The sequence below is a fragment of the Eschrichtius robustus genome, chromosome 15, assembly GCF_028021215.1.
Source record: "Eschrichtius robustus isolate mEscRob2 chromosome 15, mEscRob2.pri, whole genome shotgun sequence".
NCBI classification, from domain to species: Eukaryota; Metazoa; Chordata; class Mammalia; order Artiodactyla; family Eschrichtiidae; genus Eschrichtius; species Eschrichtius robustus.
The window spans coordinates 45437600-45457259 of record NC_090838.1 but is presented as its reverse complement, the minus strand read 5'-3'; the positions used below and the strand labels follow the sequence as shown (position 1 = coordinate 45457259).

The 19660-nt window shown below is 37.2% G+C and overlaps 1 protein-coding gene across 2 annotated transcripts in view; it reads left to right on the top strand.

Annotated features, from left to right (window-relative positions):
- Positions 1 to 19297, top strand: part of ASB3 (ankyrin repeat and SOCS box containing 3) — a 92085-nt gene extending 72788 nt beyond the window's left edge. For both annotated transcript variants that reach the window (XM_068564844.1, XM_068564845.1), the window contains exons 9-10: positions 3131 to 3264; positions 17585 to 19297. In XM_068564844.1, coding sequence (XP_068420945.1) covers positions 3131 to 3264; positions 17585 to 17790 — 340 coding nt within the window. In that variant the 3' untranslated portion in view covers positions 17791 to 19297. The remainder of the gene's footprint in view (positions 1 to 3130; positions 3265 to 17584) is intronic.
- The last annotated feature ends 363 nt before the right edge of the window (positions 19298 to 19660 follow it).

Sequence of the window (19660 nt, the reverse complement as noted above, 5' to 3'; positions counted from 1 at the left end):
ACTTAGTGCTTATTCCCAAGGCACCCACTTTCTTCTCAGCCATGCTTCTTGTGTTTTTCTACTGAAGATACTAACTCGACTCCATATTACTTGCCCATTACTTTCAGCCTTCATGCTCCATTCTGGTTTCTAGTTTATTTATTTCTTTAACCAACACTTAAAATATTGCCTGATACACAGTAGGTACTATTTTAAGTTCTTTACTATTAACTCATTTAATATAAAACATAGTAGATACCATTATCCATATTTTATAGAGGAGGGAATTGAGGCACAAAGTATTTAACATACTTGCTCAAGCTCACACAGCTAGTTAGTGCGAGAGCTTAGGTTTGGACTCAGGCTGTCCAGTAGTGTGGCTCATGTCTGTCTTTGTAACCCCTGTGCTATGCTGCCTTAGCCCTGTGTATCCCCAGGGATATGGTAGTTTTTATCACTTAATTTTAGGTACTTAATCCCTTGCCTAACCTAGGGGGATCTGGGCCAACTTTTTTTGCTCTTTCCTACTCCTAAATTAGGAAGAACCTGTTCAGGGAAAAAATTAAATGTATCTTCTTTTCCTTTCCTCCTCAGACAACTACACAGGCTGCTGGAAGGAAAGGGAATTTGCTTTATCCTCCCAAAAGGCTTTGCAAAATATTCTCTCCCATCCCTAGTTCTGATACAGGGTTCCCTTCCCCCCATGTGACTAGCCCATTTGAGAATTTTTGTGGTAATAAGCCACTGGGTTTGTGTTATATTTATTGGATGTATTACGATAGAAAAGAGTTAATAAACAGTAAACTACAAATTATTTTGTAGTAAATTATAAAACTTCAGCTATTTGAATTGAGAACGCCAATTGCATACATTTTACTCTGAAGGAGTAACTTTAGTCACTTTATATTCATTAGAAAAAATACAATGGAAAATTTCACTTTAGCAATAAAAATGCTTAACATGGTCAAATTTTTGCTTACTGATCTTTTATTGAATGAATAAAGCAAGTGTTTACGCTGAATGTGATGAATGTTTTGCTTTCTTTGATCAAATTTACATTCAAAGAGCTGTTATAAAAAAATTATCCCATAAAAATGTCAATATGTTGTTAAAGTGGATTTTGCTTGTATCTTATTTATATCACATGTAAGTCTGTTGCTTAATCTTTTTCATGTAAATTATAAACGTCTTTCCTAGGTATTGGTTGTCTTAAACAGTCTTTAAAGATGTATCTGGCTGAATAATTGCCTGTCACAATATAATCTGCAGAGCTGAAATATTTTTTCAGCTTTAAACGCAAGACTAGGTTTCCCTCACACCCCCAATGCAATAGACGAATAATAGAAAGTAAATGTCATCTGTGCATTTAGTTGATTAACTGTCACTGGTTTATGATTGTACAACTGCTTTGTACAATGTAACGGTCAATGTAGTACAGTAACAATACATTTTCAGTGCCATTATCAGCATTGGTAAAATAAACTCAACATTATATTAACTAAAACTGTGTAAACAGATTTATTTCTTGTGTGTGTGTTTAGATAAATGCACAAAAATGACTTTGTGTTTGGTCACAGTGAGACAGCACATTAAGGTAGAAAAATGAAACCATTAAAAAAGAAACTAGCAACCAGAACCAAGTAACCTTTGGTGTGGGGTTCCTAGAAAGTGAAGGAGGTTGTTTGCATTTGAATATATTTTATCATTTCATTTATTCTCAGTATTTTCTGATAAATCGTGACTTCACTGAGAGCTTCTTGAGAAGTAAAATGTTTCCCAAAGCATTTGTGCTACAGTTTAAGTTCTTCCTTATATAAGTTTGCATATTAGAGAATTAAGATTTTAGGAAATAATTTTCATACTCTCTAATCAGTCATTTCAAGGATACTTTGACCCTGAATTACGAGAAATAAGTTGTCTTTGAGATGACAGGTTTAGAGTATTATTCAGTTTCTTTACTTCTATTTTTCCCTTCTTTTGTCCTTGCTCAGTAATGTCTCCAAAAAACCGACCTTGAAAAGAATTTCTGTTTTTGAAGTAATCACCAGAGACCCTAATGATTTTATTTTTATTCAAACAATGTGATGGTAGGGGAGTATCTAGTTGAGTACAAAATAAGTATCTTGTTAGAATTTAGAGTTCTCTTTAAGCTTTGACTAAATTTCATGTGTACAGTGTTATAAGGCCCACTGAAAATGTAATACTGAAAATTTCAAACCAGTTCTAGTAATATCAAATATTTATATAACATTTTATAGTTTTAATAGTCTGTTTACTATATTGTCTCCATTATCTTCATGAGTAGTCCCCTAAAATAGGTAGGTTAAGTGTTAATTCTCATTTTAGAGACCAGGATCTAGGGCTTAAAGAATTTAGGCAACATGTTTGTAAGTAGTAGAGGCGATGTTAGAAATCAGAGCTTTTCTTGGGTCAGTGCTCTTTCTATTAGGATTCAAGTGCTTATAAAATTTGGGAAGTCTCTTTTGGGTGGGTTGGTAGGAAATATGACATTATTTTAAAAAAATAGAAGGAGAACTGCTTGTCTTCAACAACTTCTTTCAGTTCTTAAAGACAAAACTTATTCTGGTATGTCCTTTAGAGCCGTATCTACAATAGAATGGGAAAGGTTCTTACAGGACAACAGTTGTAGTACATCTCTGAGAGCTGGTCAGAAACAAGCCATTTCTCTCATACACTCAGTTTAGGGACAGCTTTGGGTGTTTGGGCTTCATCCTTTCAGGACTGTTAAATTATGTGTCTGTAAGGATGACCAATCTAGATTTGGCAAGATGGTCCATTTGGGAGGAAATGATGGCAAATCCACTAATGACAAGTGACACTGAATCTGTCTTTTCTTACCACTGCTGCTGGGGAATGGGAAGGAAAATTCCTACCCTCTGTAAGAGTAGAAACTCCTTTTGTCATCCATTGGACAACAACATGCACAGTCACTTGAGTTTCCTGTGGCAACTGTAGCTGATCTTTCATATCCACTGAACTTGCCTCTAGTTTCATGAATATTTTCTATGCTGCAGTTCTCTGTCTGCCTTCCATATCAAGATGTTGTAAGAATAGGTATGTGGTGTTTGTTTTCAGGGTGAACCTTGGTGTATTTTGTGTCTAATTTTGTGTTAATATCTTGCCAATATAGGATTGACTCAATCAGCGATGACATCCTTATCTTCACTTTGGAGTTTACTAATTGGAGGAGGCTTCCTCCAGCTGTTGAAAAGATGCTCTCTGCTCGTGCCTCAAACTCCTCTTGGGCTCTACAGCAACATATTGGTAAGAAAGCACAATTTTCAAATACACTTCACTACCTTTTCTTTTCTTCCTTCCTTAGCTATGTTGTAATTTTAAGTGATAAGAGTCATTGGAGAACTTATATTAAATTGGGCATCATTTGCATTTTCTTTCTTTAAAAATTTATTTATTTATTTTTGGCTGCGTTGGGTCTTCTTTGCTACGCACGGGCTTTCTCTAGTTGCGGTGAGCAGGGGCTACTCTTCACTGTAGTGTGTGGGCTTCTCATCGTGGTGGCTTCTCTTGTTGCAGAGCATGGGCTCTAGGCACTCGGGCTTCAGTAGTTGTGGCACACGGGCTCAATAGTTGTGGCACACGGGCTTAGTTGCTCTGCAGCATGTGGGACCTTCCCAGACCAGGGCTCGAACCCGTGTCCCCTGCATTGGCAGGCGGATTCTTAACCACTGCGCCACCAGGGAAGTCCCCTGCATTTTCTTTATGTGGGGAAAGGATGGGACTGTGAGGGAGGTCATAGTAATTTCCTTCAACGAAAATCATATCTGGTTTTATAAGTTTAGCCTAAGGAGCATATAAAGAATAGCAGGTGTTTACTGATATTTTAATGATATCCTTTTATTTTTAGTAAGGGTTACGCAAACAAAATTGAGTCCTAAAAATCTTGTTAGTGAATATTTAATTTGTGGTTAGAAAAATGCTAAATGAATTTTCCTCTTTGGAGTGTGTGTTGATTTGTGTTCTCTATAGTATTTATCATCTCTAAAAGGAAGTATCACTATTCTTTATCATTACCTTTTCTTACTGAATGTATGCCAGTGGGTTGGTAAGATATAACTATGGAGGTGAGCTGGGTGGAAATTCTGCGAATTGATTGATACTTTAAATTACTATTTTAAAACAAATTATCAGCTTACCCACACTTTAAAAAAAAGTTTTTAAGCTAGTTAAAAAAATAAATAAAGAGGGTACAGTAGAAGATTTTACACAAGGAAATCAGATTAAACTAAACTTAATATATGCACATTGTTTCTATTTACTTATTCAGATTTATTTTAATCTATTTTGTTAACCAGATTATGTCTTAAGTTAGGAAAATTATTTCTTCACTGCTATTTTTACATGAGATGTGACTCTTCATAAAACATGTTGAATAGGTTTTTAACAAGTGAACTTACACATATGTACAAATGTCTTCTAATTTCTTGGAAGATTACATTTAAGTAAATATTCTCAATCAAAAAAAGACATTCAGGAAAATATGCTCTTGAACTGAGGTGTATTCAAACTGTCAGTGAGGTTTCTTGTTGAAGAAGAAGTATAATCTGTTTGGAGTCTCTGAGCCTTCCAGAGCAGAATTTCTTTAATGATAATGTTAGAAAACTCACATGCATGTGAGAATTGCATCTGCTTTTGCTTATTATGTATGTGCAGTGGCAGAGAGGAAGTATCTATTTCTTAATTGATAGAATATGGGACAATGGATTTGGAAACAAAAAGTCAAAAAGAAGGCGCATATGCCAAATGGGAAGATTATTGCAACCTATCAATTAGTAAAGGTATGTGAGAGTTTACTTTGAAGACTCTAACATATGGCAAGTTTGTCCAGATGAAGGTAAGAACTGTGCATGAGTGCATTATCCTGCAGTAGACTAAATCCATCAAGGGCTTCTTGTTTAATTAGGCACTAGGTAGAGCTTGTGTAGGGTAATAATCATCATCTCTTAAGAGGATTTTATTTTGGCTGACAAAAGCCTTTTTCAAAGGTATTAATGTAGCTAATGCTTTTCTGGTCTGTTTCTCTTGCCAAGGCCTCTTTTCTTGGTTCCAGTCCCATGTATCCAACTGACTTTTGGACATCTCCACTTGGTGTCCCACATTCTGACATATCCAGAATTTGAATTTATCATTTTTCCTACAAATCCTGATGTTCCTTCTGTTTCCTGGTTCAGAATGTGAGGTGGTTTGGGAGTGCTATTTACCAAGAAAGTGAGTTATCCCTGGCAGCTCTTTGTTACTTGTTTCATCCATAGCGGAGGTTTCGACAGGGGTGATTTTGCCCCCCACGGGATATTTTGGTTGTCACAATTGGTAGGGGTGCTATTGCCATCTAGGGGATAGAGGCCAGGGAGGTTCTGCTAAATATGCTACAGTGCACACGACAGCCCCCCACAGCAAAGAATTATCTGGCCCGAATGTCACTAGTGCCCAGGTTGAGAAACCCTGATCCACCTTGACTCTTGCGTTGTCCAGTGTTACAAAGGCTTTTATTCCTATACCAGGAAGACTTTTTAGTCCTGTTCTTATTGCGAACTACTTAGGAAACACTTGTGTTCTTCCTCTTAGTTATATTGGTCTCTCAGAATATTCTTCAGTGGTTCCTCTTCTGCAGGTAATGGGAGCCATTACAATGCTAGATTTTAGTAAGGCTGGAAAGAAAAGATACGCCCATCTACTCAGTTGCCTGAGTTTCAAATGGGATTGTGATTCTCTTCCTTTCTGTAGTTCAAGGCTGTCTTGATGTACCCAGCTCCCCTTTTTTCTTCAATTTTCAGGACATTCACTTTCCGTGTATTAGTCATCTATACTCTCCCCTCCTTTTTTGTATTTTGAGTTGAGGATTTCTAGTAAGCAGAAGCATGGCCAGGGTTTTAATACCAATGGGAGTGAGTACAGAAAAACAATTCTTTGATTACCTCTCTACATGTATGACAGTCTTGCTTTCACCTCACTTTCTCCAGTAACTTATCATGGTATTAAAAACTGCCTTGTCAATATATTTCTTTAAATTTTTTGGAAAAGATGCTTCTTGTGGCTCTGCCACTATTTGTAAGCCCCTAGGTAATTTCAGCTCCCTAGCTCCTTTAGGTATACCAGTATCTATCCCAAGGGAAAGATTTTCTCCATTCTTTTCCTAAGCCCTTTTCAAGTCTTGGAGATGCCTTATACTCGCTCAAAATTCTCCTTTCCTCTCCCTTTTCCTCCTTAAGGAAATAGCAACTTGCCCTGGTAGCTTATAAATAAAAAAGACAACCAGTCTTGCTGCTTATCTTTTGATCATTAAGTCAGATTTGTCTTCAAAAGTTCTTTTGCGTTAGAAAGGAAATGTATACCAGGTAAAATTGACTGACTGGTTGCAGTTAACAATTTTTTGATCATGTGCCTGTATATACTTCTTAGAAACATCAGTTTAACCGCACATAGCAATATACTTCTTAATCAAAAAATTTGTCAGCCCCTGCCCAACTGACCAAGATCAAGTCTAGGTAATTAATTATGTTCTTATGGATAAAAGCACTTGGCTTTAGTACATCCTGAACCTTTAATGATCAAATATGAACAATTCTATCCAGAGAATTATGTGGATCTGGATTGTACAAAGGATCCTGTAATGGCTCCTTGAAACTCTCTTGATCTGTTCATTTCAGTGTTCCTCTGCTTTGTTCTAAACAGGATTTAAAACAGTTTATACATATAGATTATCACAAAACAGTAAAACAGAAGTTAAAAGTGAAAGCAGGGACTTCCCTGGTGGTCCAGTGGTAAAGAATCCTCCTTCCAATGCAGGGGACGTGGGTTCGATCCCTGGTTGGGGAGCTAAGATCCCACATGTCACAGGGCAACTAAGCCCACGTGCCACAACTACTGAGCCCATACGCCTCAACTAGAGAGCCCTCGTGTCACAAACTACAGAGCCCACGTGCTCTGGAGCCCGTGTGCAACAACTAGAGAGAGAAAAAACCTGCATGCCACAACTAGAGAGAAGCCCACACGCTGCAATGAAGAGCCTGAGCGCTGCAACAAAAGATCCTGCATGCCACAACGAAGACCTGGCACAGCCAAAAATAAAAAATAAATAAATAAAATAAATAAACATTTTTTTTGAAAAGTGGAAGCAAAAGAAAAATATGGAGTCAGGGAAAGCTTATCATGGTAATCTGAAACTTGTCAATGGATACTCTGTAAACTTGGCTCTGACTGAGCTCTCTAGTTCTTGACACTAGGTTACAGAGTTCGTAAGATAAAACAAACTCATTGCTCACAAGTACAGATATTCTTGGATGTTGTGATGGACGGTTTCCTAGGCAACATCTTGGTAGCCATGGCTTCTTGGAATTTTATGTTACCAATCTTCAATGTGGACTGTTGCTGTCATACCAAGGTATAATTCAATAAAAGTAGTTCTTAAGTGGGCTCTGGTTCTCAGGTCTCTGTTGCTCTGACTTGACCAGGGCTAGATTTATAATATCTGGAGGGATGGATGACCTGTGTGCACTTTTGACCAGTTCTCTCTAAATATTGTAACACTCCACTCAATTTTTAATAAGTAGTAGTGAGCAGTGAGTTCAAAATTAGACTACCTAAGAAGTATCAGAGTGTAGCTATTTTGTGTTGCAGATTGCGATGAGAACATATTTTTAAGAGACAGTTGATCTGGGGCTTCCCTGGTGGCGCAGTGGTTGAGAATCTGCCTGCCAATGCAGGGGACACAGGTTCGAGCCCTGGTCTGGGAAGATCCCGCATGCCGCGGAGCGACTAGGCCCGTGAGCCACAATTGCTGATCCTGTGCGTCTGGAGCCTGTGCTCCACAACAAGAGAGGCGGCGATAGTGAGAGGCCCGCACACCGCGATGAAGAGTGGCCCCCACTTGCCGCAACTAGAGAAAGCCCTTGCACAGAAACTAAGACCCAACACAGCCATAATTAATTAATTAATTAATTAATTAAAAAAAAAGAAGAGAGAGAGACAGTTGATCTTAAAAGCAGAGGTAAAGGGCTCCCTGGTGGCACAGTGGTTAAGAATCTGCCCGCCAATGCGGGGACATGGGTTCGATCCCTGGTCCGGGAAGATCCCTCATGCCGCGGAGCAACTAAGCCTGTGCGCCACAACTACTGAGACTGCGCTCTAGAGCCCGTGAGCCACAACTACTGAGCTCGTGTGCCACAACTACTGAAGCCCGCGTGCCTAGGTCCTGTGCTCTGCAACAAGAGAAGCCACCGCAATGAGAAGCCTGTGCACCGCAACAAAGTAGCCCCCGCTCACCACAACTGGAGAATGCCTGCGTGCAGCAACGAAGACCCAACGCAGCCAAAAAAAAAAAAAAAAAAAAAAGAACCCCATTAGTAATTACCTTTCATCTTTAAAAATTGAGCATGTGACCTTCTATTTGTAGAGTAGGAGGAAACTTTGACCTCCCAGATACTAGCCATGTTATGGCTTAAGCGAATCATGCCTTGATTAACAGTGTCCTGCAGGCTGCCCTTATCACTGGATTTAAGAGCCAAGCTTTTTTTTTTTTTTTTTTTTTTTAAGAGAAATTTATAGTTAACTTAAAATTTTAGTAAGGTTCCATCTGCCCATTTATAATTTTATAATTTTAGCTTCACACAGCCTCTTATAAATCCAAGTGGTGGATTTTATTTTTTGTTTGTGTATGTGGTGGGGAAATCCTTACTAAACTAGGTACCAATGAGTTGTATCCACATTTGCTGGGACATTTTGCTGGTAAAACTGCTTTGATTTTGTCAGCAATCTATTGGTAAGCTAAGAGAGGAGAAAGTATTGCTCTAGAGCAATTAAAACAATTTTTTAAAGTGTCTTAGGTATTGGTTCACCAATATTATTTGAAAGCCCATTTTACTCTTCCCATATATGTACATTAGATATGTGTGCTGGCAGACCCCTGGGACAGCTATATCCTAATTAAAAGAAAATTATTTTCCATATCCCAAGTATTTATTTTAGGGTGGAAAGGCAGTTAGGACAGAAGCTTTAGTTTTTGATAGCTTGTTCATTTGAGAACTTTTAAACACTCATCTGTAATTTTAGTTAGTTCCAAATGTGGACCATAAGCAGAAGTCTTTAGTGAAGAGAATCTATCATGTAAATATTTCTGTAGGTGGGCATTTACAAATCTAGCTGTTTATATTCATTAATTCCTTAGTAAGTGGGTTCTTTAATTACTTGTCAACTATGTATCAGATACTGATTTAGAATCTGTGAGTGAAAGATAAACAGTTCTCTAGTGCAATGGCTAAAAAGGAATGATGCAGGGTCATGGCAGAATTTTCTTTTTCTTTTTAAGGTGAGAGAGGCTTGAACATGTTTTATAGATTAAAGGGTCTCAGTTTGTTTAAGGAAAAGATTAAAGATATGGAGATAAAAGCAATAGTTTATATAATAAGATTTCAGATAAGCCAGAGGGAGGATTAGCCTCAAATAGGCCCCTTCCTTTGAGAATAAGAGAGATGAGGGTGGGGTGGATGTAGATAAGTTTATAGTTTGAGTATTAGAAACTCAGAGAAAGAGAGCCTAGAAGATCTCCTATTTTTACTTAGGAGTAGGAGGTAAAATCTTGCTAAAAAGGAAACTGAAGTGAGAGTTTGGTAGCAGAGACTTGATTTAGAATGCTTGTTGTGGCAAACTGGGAACCAGTGAAAGAGATTTGCTGAGCGACACTGAGGGCCTAAGTGGAGGTTGGAAGTGGTATAGTTCATTCATATGGTTATATGGTAATTTTTTCCCTAGCATTGCTTTACTTTCTCTGTATTGGAAAGAAGGAAAATGGTTAGATTGATCTGGGGGTTGTCAGAGCAGGTACAGAAGAATTGAGGATGATAAAATAAAATAGCATCAGTGATGGGCCCATGAACGGCAAATAAGAAATGAGAAAGGAAAGCGACCTGATAAACTAGACGGCAGGAGGAGTTGGGACCCGAGGTCTCAATGATATTAACGATCAGGCGTAGTGGTAGTAAGAGAGAGCACACTCTGGAAGGATAGTAAGTGGTGTATGTTGGAATTTAAAGACAGAAAAACGTGGGTCTGAAGGTGGTGCAGAAGAACTATGAGAATGCTGAAATTGCCACTTAGACTTCATGGTATAAGTGTGACAAGGTGTGGAAGAATGAGAAAATTATATCTTAGAAATTGGTCAAGGAAGTAATTTTGGGGGGAGGATCAGGCTTCTGTGAGGACAAGAAGTGAAGAGAGTGTTCTGGACAGTGTTCTAGATGAAGGCAGATTCGTTTATGATAGAATATAGGGGTTCCTGAGAACTTTATGGAGAGGTATTGGAGGGACTTAAAATTGACTTTATAATATTGAACTTAATTTTTTCTGATTGTCTCAGACTGCTGTGTTATAATTCCCTAAACAAGTTAGGGAAATGCAGAATGGATTTTTATTTTCTGAGAGATCCTGAGACCGTGATTCGTTCTTTTATTTGATTACCACAGGAAAATGCTTAGGCTAGATGATTTTACTTAATTTTCGAGTATTCCAGGCTCCAGAGAGAGGCATCCTAAAGGTGGGAGAGAGGAAGATGAAATTGCTTATCATTGATTGTTCCCTTTCACTTTATCTTTTCTCTAATAGTGAGGTAGTTGTACGAATTGAGCTTTCATCTTTTTTTTTTTTCCACTTAGCACACATGGCCGAGTGCCTTGTACCTACACATCCATATGGGTTAGGTTCGCACTTCCCAAAGTGGGTGACCTGGCACCCATACTTGTGGTGTACCTTAGTGAATTGTAGTTCATGTTTGACTGTTCAGTGGACCTGTGATTACATCATCTAGTTTTAACTTAACCAATTCTCAAAAACTGGTCAAGCGGCTTAAAAAGATTCCTGCGAAAATAACGTGTTATGTGGATAATACTAAAGGTACCAATACAAGTGAACCAACAAAATAATCATAGAGCTACACTCCTATTCTTTTTTTTTTTTAATTTAATTTATTTATTTTTGTCTGCGTTGGGTCTTCATTGCTGCGTGCAGGCTTTCTCTAGTTGTGGTGAGCGGGGGCTACTCTTCGTTGCAGTGCGCTGGCTTCTCATTGCAGTGGCTTCTCTTGTTGCAGAGCATGGGCTGTAGGGTGCACGGGCTTCAGTAGTTGTGGCACGTGGGCTCAGTAGTTGTGTCTCATGTGCTCTAGAGCGCAGGCTCAGTAGTTGTGGCGCATGAGCTTAGTTGCTCCACGGCATGTGGAATCTTCCCAGACTAGGGCTCAAACTCGTGTCCCCTGCATTGGCAGGCGGATTCTTAACCACTGCACCACCGGGGAAGCCCTACACTCCTATTCTTATCAGATAGTCATGTCATATGATAAAAAAGCTGACCACCCAATCTGAGCTGACGAGAAGTTCAAAAGTATCAAGAAAAGTATTTAAAATATGGTTCACCTTAAAAAAATAAAATACGGTTCACCTCTACTAATGTTAACAGTGAGCCTTGATGTTAGTATGTAGTGTGCCTTGAGATATTAGGTAATGAAAATATCATAATCAGCAAGACACTCTAAGCATCCAAAACATAAAGACAAACCCTTTGATTTTTTCATCAATATTTAAGTCATATGTTGCTCAGTCCATTATTTTTATAAAGTATACTAAACATAATGACAGATGCTTAGAGCTCCTTTTAAATTTGCTTATTCAATAGTGAAAAGACAAAAAGTTACATATCATTGGGGAAATGCATGTTCCTGCTGCCACAGTAAAACAGACTGAAATAATATGGGGACAAAGTAAAATGCATTTCTTATTAGCAAAGATTGTTGAAAGGAGCATAGAAAACATTGCTAAAGAGTTAAAAGAGTAAAAATATAACCTTGCAAGTAGGAAATATGGTATACTAAGTTGGAAGAAGATATATAATATTTATAACATGTCTCAGCTTAGGGTTTTTTTAAGATTCTGTTTCAGTAAGAAAATATAAATAATGTTACTCTTCTGAGAGCCACTAAAGGAAATATGTACCAGAAAGGATATATTTGCAACAGTAATGACTTATTTAATAGAAAAATGTTTTTTTGGAAAAGCTATGTAAGACTGACTGCTAATGGAGTGGCTTACTTTTCTGTAAATGTGAGGAAATGGAGATAACATCACACATGAAAGGAGTTTATTGCATCATTAATAGTCAGGCTAATACAGGAAAGGAGTTGAAACCAGAATTGCATGAAGTAATACTGTTGTGAATAATTTTATAAAAACATGACCTTTAAAATATATTGTCTTTGTAGTACTTTATGATGAGATGGGAGTGACCATGATTATTGTTTATGCATCCAGATGTTTGCTCTTTATCTTGTGACAATATAAAAAAGAACCCTTGAACTTAACAATGAATTATGTACTTTTGCAAAAATAAAACTGTTCCAATTTTCTTAACCTTTTTTTTTTCTTGGTAATAAATAGCTATGAATAGTATGAAACCTAGTACATATTTCCTAAAATTCTGTTGATTTAAGGTAAAAATGATATTTTAACTGAGTGAGAAAGCAAACTACTTTCTGAAGGAAACTTTGCTACGGGGAGATGATTTTGAAAACAGATGCTGGGAAATATTTCTATTGTTATGTGATTTTCTTGCCAAAAACAATGTGCATCACCTAGAAAAACTCTGGTATTGACACACTTAAAATACTTGGAAACAGTTTCCATAGATTTTGAATGCATTTAATAAAAATGTGAAAACATGAAACTTTCTAATTAGCTTGTAAACTGATGGATATCAGGAAAAATAGAAATTTACCAGTTGAATTTTGATAAAAGTTTTGCATAATTGCTAGATGGGATAAGTTAGTGTCCTGATTAGTTCAGCTAAGCCACAATGTACTCCTCCCGTCTGAATCTACATGGTTTTTGTAAGATATTTTTTTAACTACATGAGTAGATTGGACCTAGAACCAAATCTTGGACTTGCCATGTCACTACAAATTAAATTAATGAAGCTTAGTCAGTCACCTTGCTTTTGTTAAAATATTATTGTTAACATATTTAGCAAAAGTAAAAAGGGTTTTATACCGTTAATAGATAAATGAAATTATTTTAAATATGTACCTTATTTCATTTTAACTTATTCTTTTAATTTTATGTATTTTATTTGTACTTAGTGTAGATAATGTTAATTTAATAGTATACATATATAATTTATATGTACGTAAATATCCATACATTGGGGTTATGTACTCAAGACTTTTCACTAATTGGGCGTGCAGTCAAAAAAAATTTGGAGATCACTAGATTAGATGGTGCCTAGGATTTGTATGGTATTTTACAGTTTATAAAATGCTTTTGCAAGTGTGTTCTAACTTGAACCTTATCAACAACCTTTTGATGCAGAGGGGTGTCAGTTATGTTCATTTTATAGATGAGGTATTATTCCCATTTCATAGAAAAGGAACTGAAAGTCAGAGCATTTAAATGACTTGCTGCAGGTCACACAACTAGTTAATAATGGCTCATCAACTCCAACTCCAGGATTATTACTGGGTGGTGCTCTTTCCATTCATTCCATTCATTGCTGTTCTACTGGTCATTCTTTAAGTTTTGATTTCCTGCCCTAATCTGTCTCTTATTTGTTCTTCAGAGTCCTCAGGTTGTTGCTTTTTAAATTTTGTCCAAGTTTTTAGTTGTAGTCAGTGGGAAAGAGAGAGACTGTACAAGTAAATTAAGAAGGACTGGGAACAAAAGGATGGAACCATAAAGACATTATATTAATGATGATAATACACATTGTGGTAGATGGCCCAAAAGTCAGATAAATACATTTGATGTAGAAAACCATGCAGAGGAACCATAGAAATAAAGTCTAGGCAGATACATCATTTGAATATTGGCATGAGGGCAGGCTAGAGATTAATGGTTGTAGGAAATACAGATAATGGGTGTGTATGATGTACATGTAGTTCTGTGCTATAGTAAACTTGGCATTAACAAGAATAATGAATTAAGAATTGTGGAGTTTAGTCTGATCATTGTTTTGATTTTAGTACAATTCCATAGAACATGTGGGCTTCTATTTTGATTGTTCTGTGTATGTACAACAAAATTAACAAAATTAAAGACTTTATATATATAGAAATGAATAGTTAAAAGTTGCTTATCTAACAGATCTAGAGATAACTGGGTTTAACATTACTAATTTGAAACTAATTGGGTCAGAAAAGTGACTTAAAAGTATAGCATGGTTTCAGACATCATTTTCTAGACTATGATCAGTGCCATAATGTAGGAAAAGAGAGATTTATTTAAGAAATTAAAATCTGATATTAACAAGTTTTCATGAAAGTTATGTTTTACATACAGCTTCTGGGCTATTCCATATTTTGTACATATATATATTAAATGTATGATTCTTTAAATCTATTTTTTAAAATTTATTTTATTTATTTATTTTTGGCTGTATTGGGTCTTCGTTGCCACGTGCGGGCTTTCTCTAGCTGTGGCGAGCGGGGGCTACTCTTTTGCAGTGCGTGAGCTTATTGCAGTGGCTTCTCTTGTTGCAGAGCACAGGCTCTAGGCGCGCGGGCTTCAGTAGTTGTGGCACGCGGGCTCAGTAGTTGTGGCTCATGGGCTCTAGAGCTCAGGCTCAGGAGTTGTGGCACATGGGCTTAGTTGCTCCACGACATGTGGGATCTTCCTGGACTAGGCTCGAACCTGTGTCCCCTGCATTGGCAGGCGTATTCTTAACCACTGCACCACCAGGGAAGTCCCCTGGACTTTTCCATATTATAAATTCAAGGCATGACTTGATCTTCTCTCAGCCTGGTGGCAACACATCTGGAAATACTATGCATCACTAAAACTTTCATAGGAATTTTGCGTGCTTTGAAATATTGCATATGTGATTATACAGTTCCCGTAGTATTCACTGGCATATTAAACTAAGATGGCACTGACGGGTATATTATTGTCTGTGTTAATAGTCCATAGGTGAAAGAATCCCTCAAGTTCAAATGAATACAGTTCTTACCTCTAATTGTTCATCAGGCCAGCGATTTACTTTGCTCACAGGAGGAAAACCAAAATGGTGCAATTGAAATTGGAACCAGTAACTGAAGTAGCTATACCCTTTCCTTTTTTATTATTAAATGGAAAGATCTCCCAAAACTTAACGATAGTTTCAGTGGTTTAGAAGTTGTTAGAGAATTATTTTGGGCTTATCACAGTTTAGAGAACCCTAGACTTGGGGTCAAATCATTTGGATCTAGTATCAGCTCTGTTGCTGTATGATGTCAACACAGGCAAGTCACTTAAGCTTTCCATAACAAATGTGTTTTGGTCCAGTCTGGCTTGATCACAGATGATTAAGCTTCCACACACGTGTCAGCATAAACAAACAAATGGTTTATTTAGCTGTAAAAGATAGGGCTGCAGTGATATAGTCAGATGGCCTTTTGGAAAGGCCTGTCTGCACTGCAGGAGGCTGTGGGACAGCCAGAGGAACACTCCCCAGTCAGCCTGAGGAGTTGTAAGTCAGTGTAGTCTGTCAAGTTGGTGAAGCTGGAGAAGTGTTAAGGATTCCTTAGCTCCAAGTGAGCAGCTCTCCTCCAGGTTACACAGCCATCCTTTGTCTTCCTTCTGGGTGTGTGGTGAGTATCTACATTAACAAGAATGTGCAGAATGAAGAGATTTCAATTTAACAGGATGCATATTAAACTCTAACCGAACAGGAGTAAAAATTCTCGTAACCAATCTCACTGTGATCCATACAATCTAGTCTTGTCATTTTCTCTGTCAGTCCCATTTGACTATACCTATGGCATGCTCAGGGTTTGCAGCTGATAGGCCACTTTCCAGTATGCCAACATACTTTTGTCCCTACCAGCTGAGTTTTGTGCTTACCAAGAATCAGTTATGCTCATTTCCAAAACTTTTATTACATTTGTGCATACCCAGTGACATTAGGACCAATTATTGTTCCTGATCTCAGTGGGTGAGAGGGCTTCCTTATGTGTACTAGTTGAACATGGGCAACCTACTTGTTGAAATTGAACCTGCTTACTACTCCTTTGGAAAACTGTGGAGGTTTGCAGTTTGAGCATGCTTTCCATGTGGTTTCCTGCTAATCTCTCTAGTGCTCCCTTTATCTGTGTTCTCTCATCTTAGAAGGGAGAATGATGATTCTTCCTTTAAGTTTACAGAAAAGGTTAAAATTTAAACAATATATAAAAATGGAAACAATGAAAGTAAATGTGCTATATATTGTAGATGCTGTAGTCTTATTTATAGTGGGAAGTCTATGTGACTCATGGTTTAAGGAAATACTCTTCTTCGACTCAGGTTTTATGTACAAAATCAGATAACTCTGTTGCTTTTCTTATTTGGCATTTTGAAACACTGTGGATTGAGGAGTTTCCCAAACCCTGAATGAACTAAACTAAACTTAAACCAATAAGCTGAAACTAAAATGTAAGATGATGGACTAACTTCAGTGGTTTGGAAGATGTTGAAGATGTTAGAGAATTAGCATGTCTCAGGCCCTGTGGGTTATTACAGTTTAAAGAACCCTAGACTTGGAGTCAGACCAGCTGGTCTTATATCAGCTGGGCTCTTGATAGTGCTTGTCTCTGCTGCTCTGGTCCTGGCCTGTTAATCATTGGTACATTTCACAGGGATTTACAAAAGATTTCTTGGACTAATAAAAGGCATTAGATTTGATTCACATAAAACCACTAGCTGTTTTTATTGCCCTTAGTTTTCATGGACATTAACTTCTTTAGTTAACACTTTTCGTCTTGGAAAGCAAAACCAGTATCTTACGATTCTTAATCAAGTGTATGTGGGTTATCCTTTAATTGGTTATTAGCTTTTGGCAGCAGTGGTTTTAGCATGTGTACGTACACATGCACATTTTGGGGTCATATGCACTTGAGTTTGAATCCTGGTCTACCATGTACTAGATGTATGACCTTTGGAAAGTTACTTAAACCTCTTTTTAAACCTCTGTTTTCTTATCTCTGTGAGAGCATGATAATATCTACCTCACAGGGTTAATGAAGATAAAAAGAGGATGTGTATCGGCATACAGCATAGTAGGCACTTGATAGATGGTCCTTTTCTCTTTTTGTCAGTTTTAAAATTTCATTCTGTATCATGGATAAAAAGAGCAAAGCTTATGTAAGCTACGTTTTTATTCACTTGAATGTGGTAGGTCTGGAGACTATTTGCAGTGAGAGTAAGAGGGAAGTAACGTTTGCTACTGTGTGCTTCTATCATTTCTAAAGTTAGATCACCCATTTCTTAAGTCTGAACTGGTATTGGCAGAAATTTAGAATTTGAACATTTAGTTTTATATGGCCCTGGGTACTGACTTTGGAATGTGTGGCCAGAAATCGGAGGAAGAAGAACCCGGTGAAGGCTGTAAAAAAGAATAAATAAATAAAGTTTATTTTGGTCATCCTGGCCCAAGTAATCTTTTTTCAAAAGTAAGTCTAAGTAACATATCACTTCTCTTCTACTACGCAGACGTGGGGGAAAAAAGGGCATTTACCTTAATGTACTGTTATATCTTTCTGGTTCAAACATTTTTATCTTCCTTTTTTTGTTTGTTTCTCCAGCCTCTGTTCCATCCCTGACCCACCTTTGTCGTTTGGAAATTCGGTCCGGTCTAAAACCAGAGCACCTACGATCTAACAGTTTTATCTGTCAGTTGCCACTTCCCAGAAGCCTACATGATTATTTGCTTTATGCAGAGGTTTTGAGGATGAATGAAGTTCCAGAACTGGCAGTTATTCAAGATGGAGAAATCAGTGAAGCTACTTAACACAGGTCATGTCTTACTCTGAAAACCACCAAGATGAGGAGCCATGGAGTACAAATTCTTCACGATTTTATCGTCACAAAAGATGATTTTTGTTTGTGTGGTTAGTTAGATTTTAGAGGGCAGTAGTTTAATGCAAATGTTTACAACTAAGCTTCCTGGTAAAAAAGTATAAACCTCACTAATGTTACTTTATTGTAGTTTTATCATCAGTACACTTTATGTTGTAAATTACCTAACCATTTTCTGCTTTATTCTGTTAATGAACTGTGGCTAAACATGGCCTATGTCCACCTATGATTCTGTGTTTACCTAGGGCTAGCATTTAGAAGGGAATGCATAAAACTTCACTGGAAGTGTACACACAGTGGAGTGGAATCTCTCTTATGTTTATAAAAGAACTATCTTATATTCTATTCTTATCTCTTAATTCAGTTGAAATTCATTGGCTTTTCACAGGTAAACTCAGGGGAGAATTCTTTCCTTAAAGACTATAGAAAATGAATCATTTTGCTGTTGTTTTTTTTCCCAGTTCCTTGATACTCTCTTTGGCTAAAAAAGATTCCTGTTTCTGCAAAGGCAAGAACAGACCTAAACTCAAAGATATGCTCAGTTGAAAAAAAAAATTAGGTTGGTATTGAGATAAATGTGCATTTTACCACATTTACACGTATTAATTAGGAGACTGGGAGAGACATTTCTGTGGTACCATCTTTAAAGAAAGGTATGTATTCCTGAGTTGCTCAATATCAAATAAAACTGAAGCTCCATTCAGCCTCCAAATCAGAGGGCAGCTTTGATCCTATGAAGCAATGATTGCTAGTTCTATTAATGTTATAGTGTGTTTCCTTTTTGCTATCTGGATACATTATCAAATAGTCCATGAAATTTAAACCTTAACATCCTAGGTTAATGAGACACTGCCTCATTGGTTTTGCAATTGCTCGATATGAATCTAGAGTCAGAGAGGACTGAACACCATATCAGGTGAGCTATGGTAAGAGGCTGTGGGCAATAGTCTTGAGAGAAAGGTTATAAATGCATTAATGTTGTGATAGACAACTAGAGATGGGGTCCAAAGGAGGGCAAGTATTCTGTCCTATTGGGATCCTGTGACTTAAAATAGATGGGAGTAGGTTAGCCAGATTCATCTCTGATAGGCTTTTGCTGTTTGGTAAAAGCAGTGATGATGGCGTACCAAATGATGGAGACATTAAGGTCCAGGGGGATGACTAAATTCAGCACAGATTAGAGCTGTAGTTGCTGCCTGTGGGGTGGGGATAGAGTTTGACTGTAGTTATACAGGCAGAGATAAGGGTGGATATGGAAAAACAGGTGGAAATTCTGATAGTTACTAAATTCTAAAGAAGTATGTACTATGTAATATTTTTAAAATGTCTGTATTTTTCCAAACCCTAAGTCTCTGATTTTAACAAAACCAGTTTTTTGTTAGGGTCCAATGTACATAGAATGTTTACATTTGAGGGTGAATCTTTTCATGTGTTTTTGTTCATGTTCAAATATGTAATAAATTCAACTACTCATAACTTAGTGAGCTTTTATTCTTAAAAATCTCAAAATATTTCAGATACATTAAAAACCCTTAGTATTTAAAACATAAATGATTTTACATACTGTATAAATGCATCTTTCTTTTAGACTATTTTATAATACAATATTTATGATTTTTATGACTAATAACAAGGACTCAGTGAGAAGTCTAATCTAAAAGTACCTAAAGGTAGGTGAATTATAGTCACAGCTTCTGATCAAAATGATACATCCAGTTAGTGTGAACTTTAAGCTCTGACCTACATGCACCATGGTGCTTTAATACTCTTAAGGTCACAGTGAACCTGAGGAAGAACTCCAT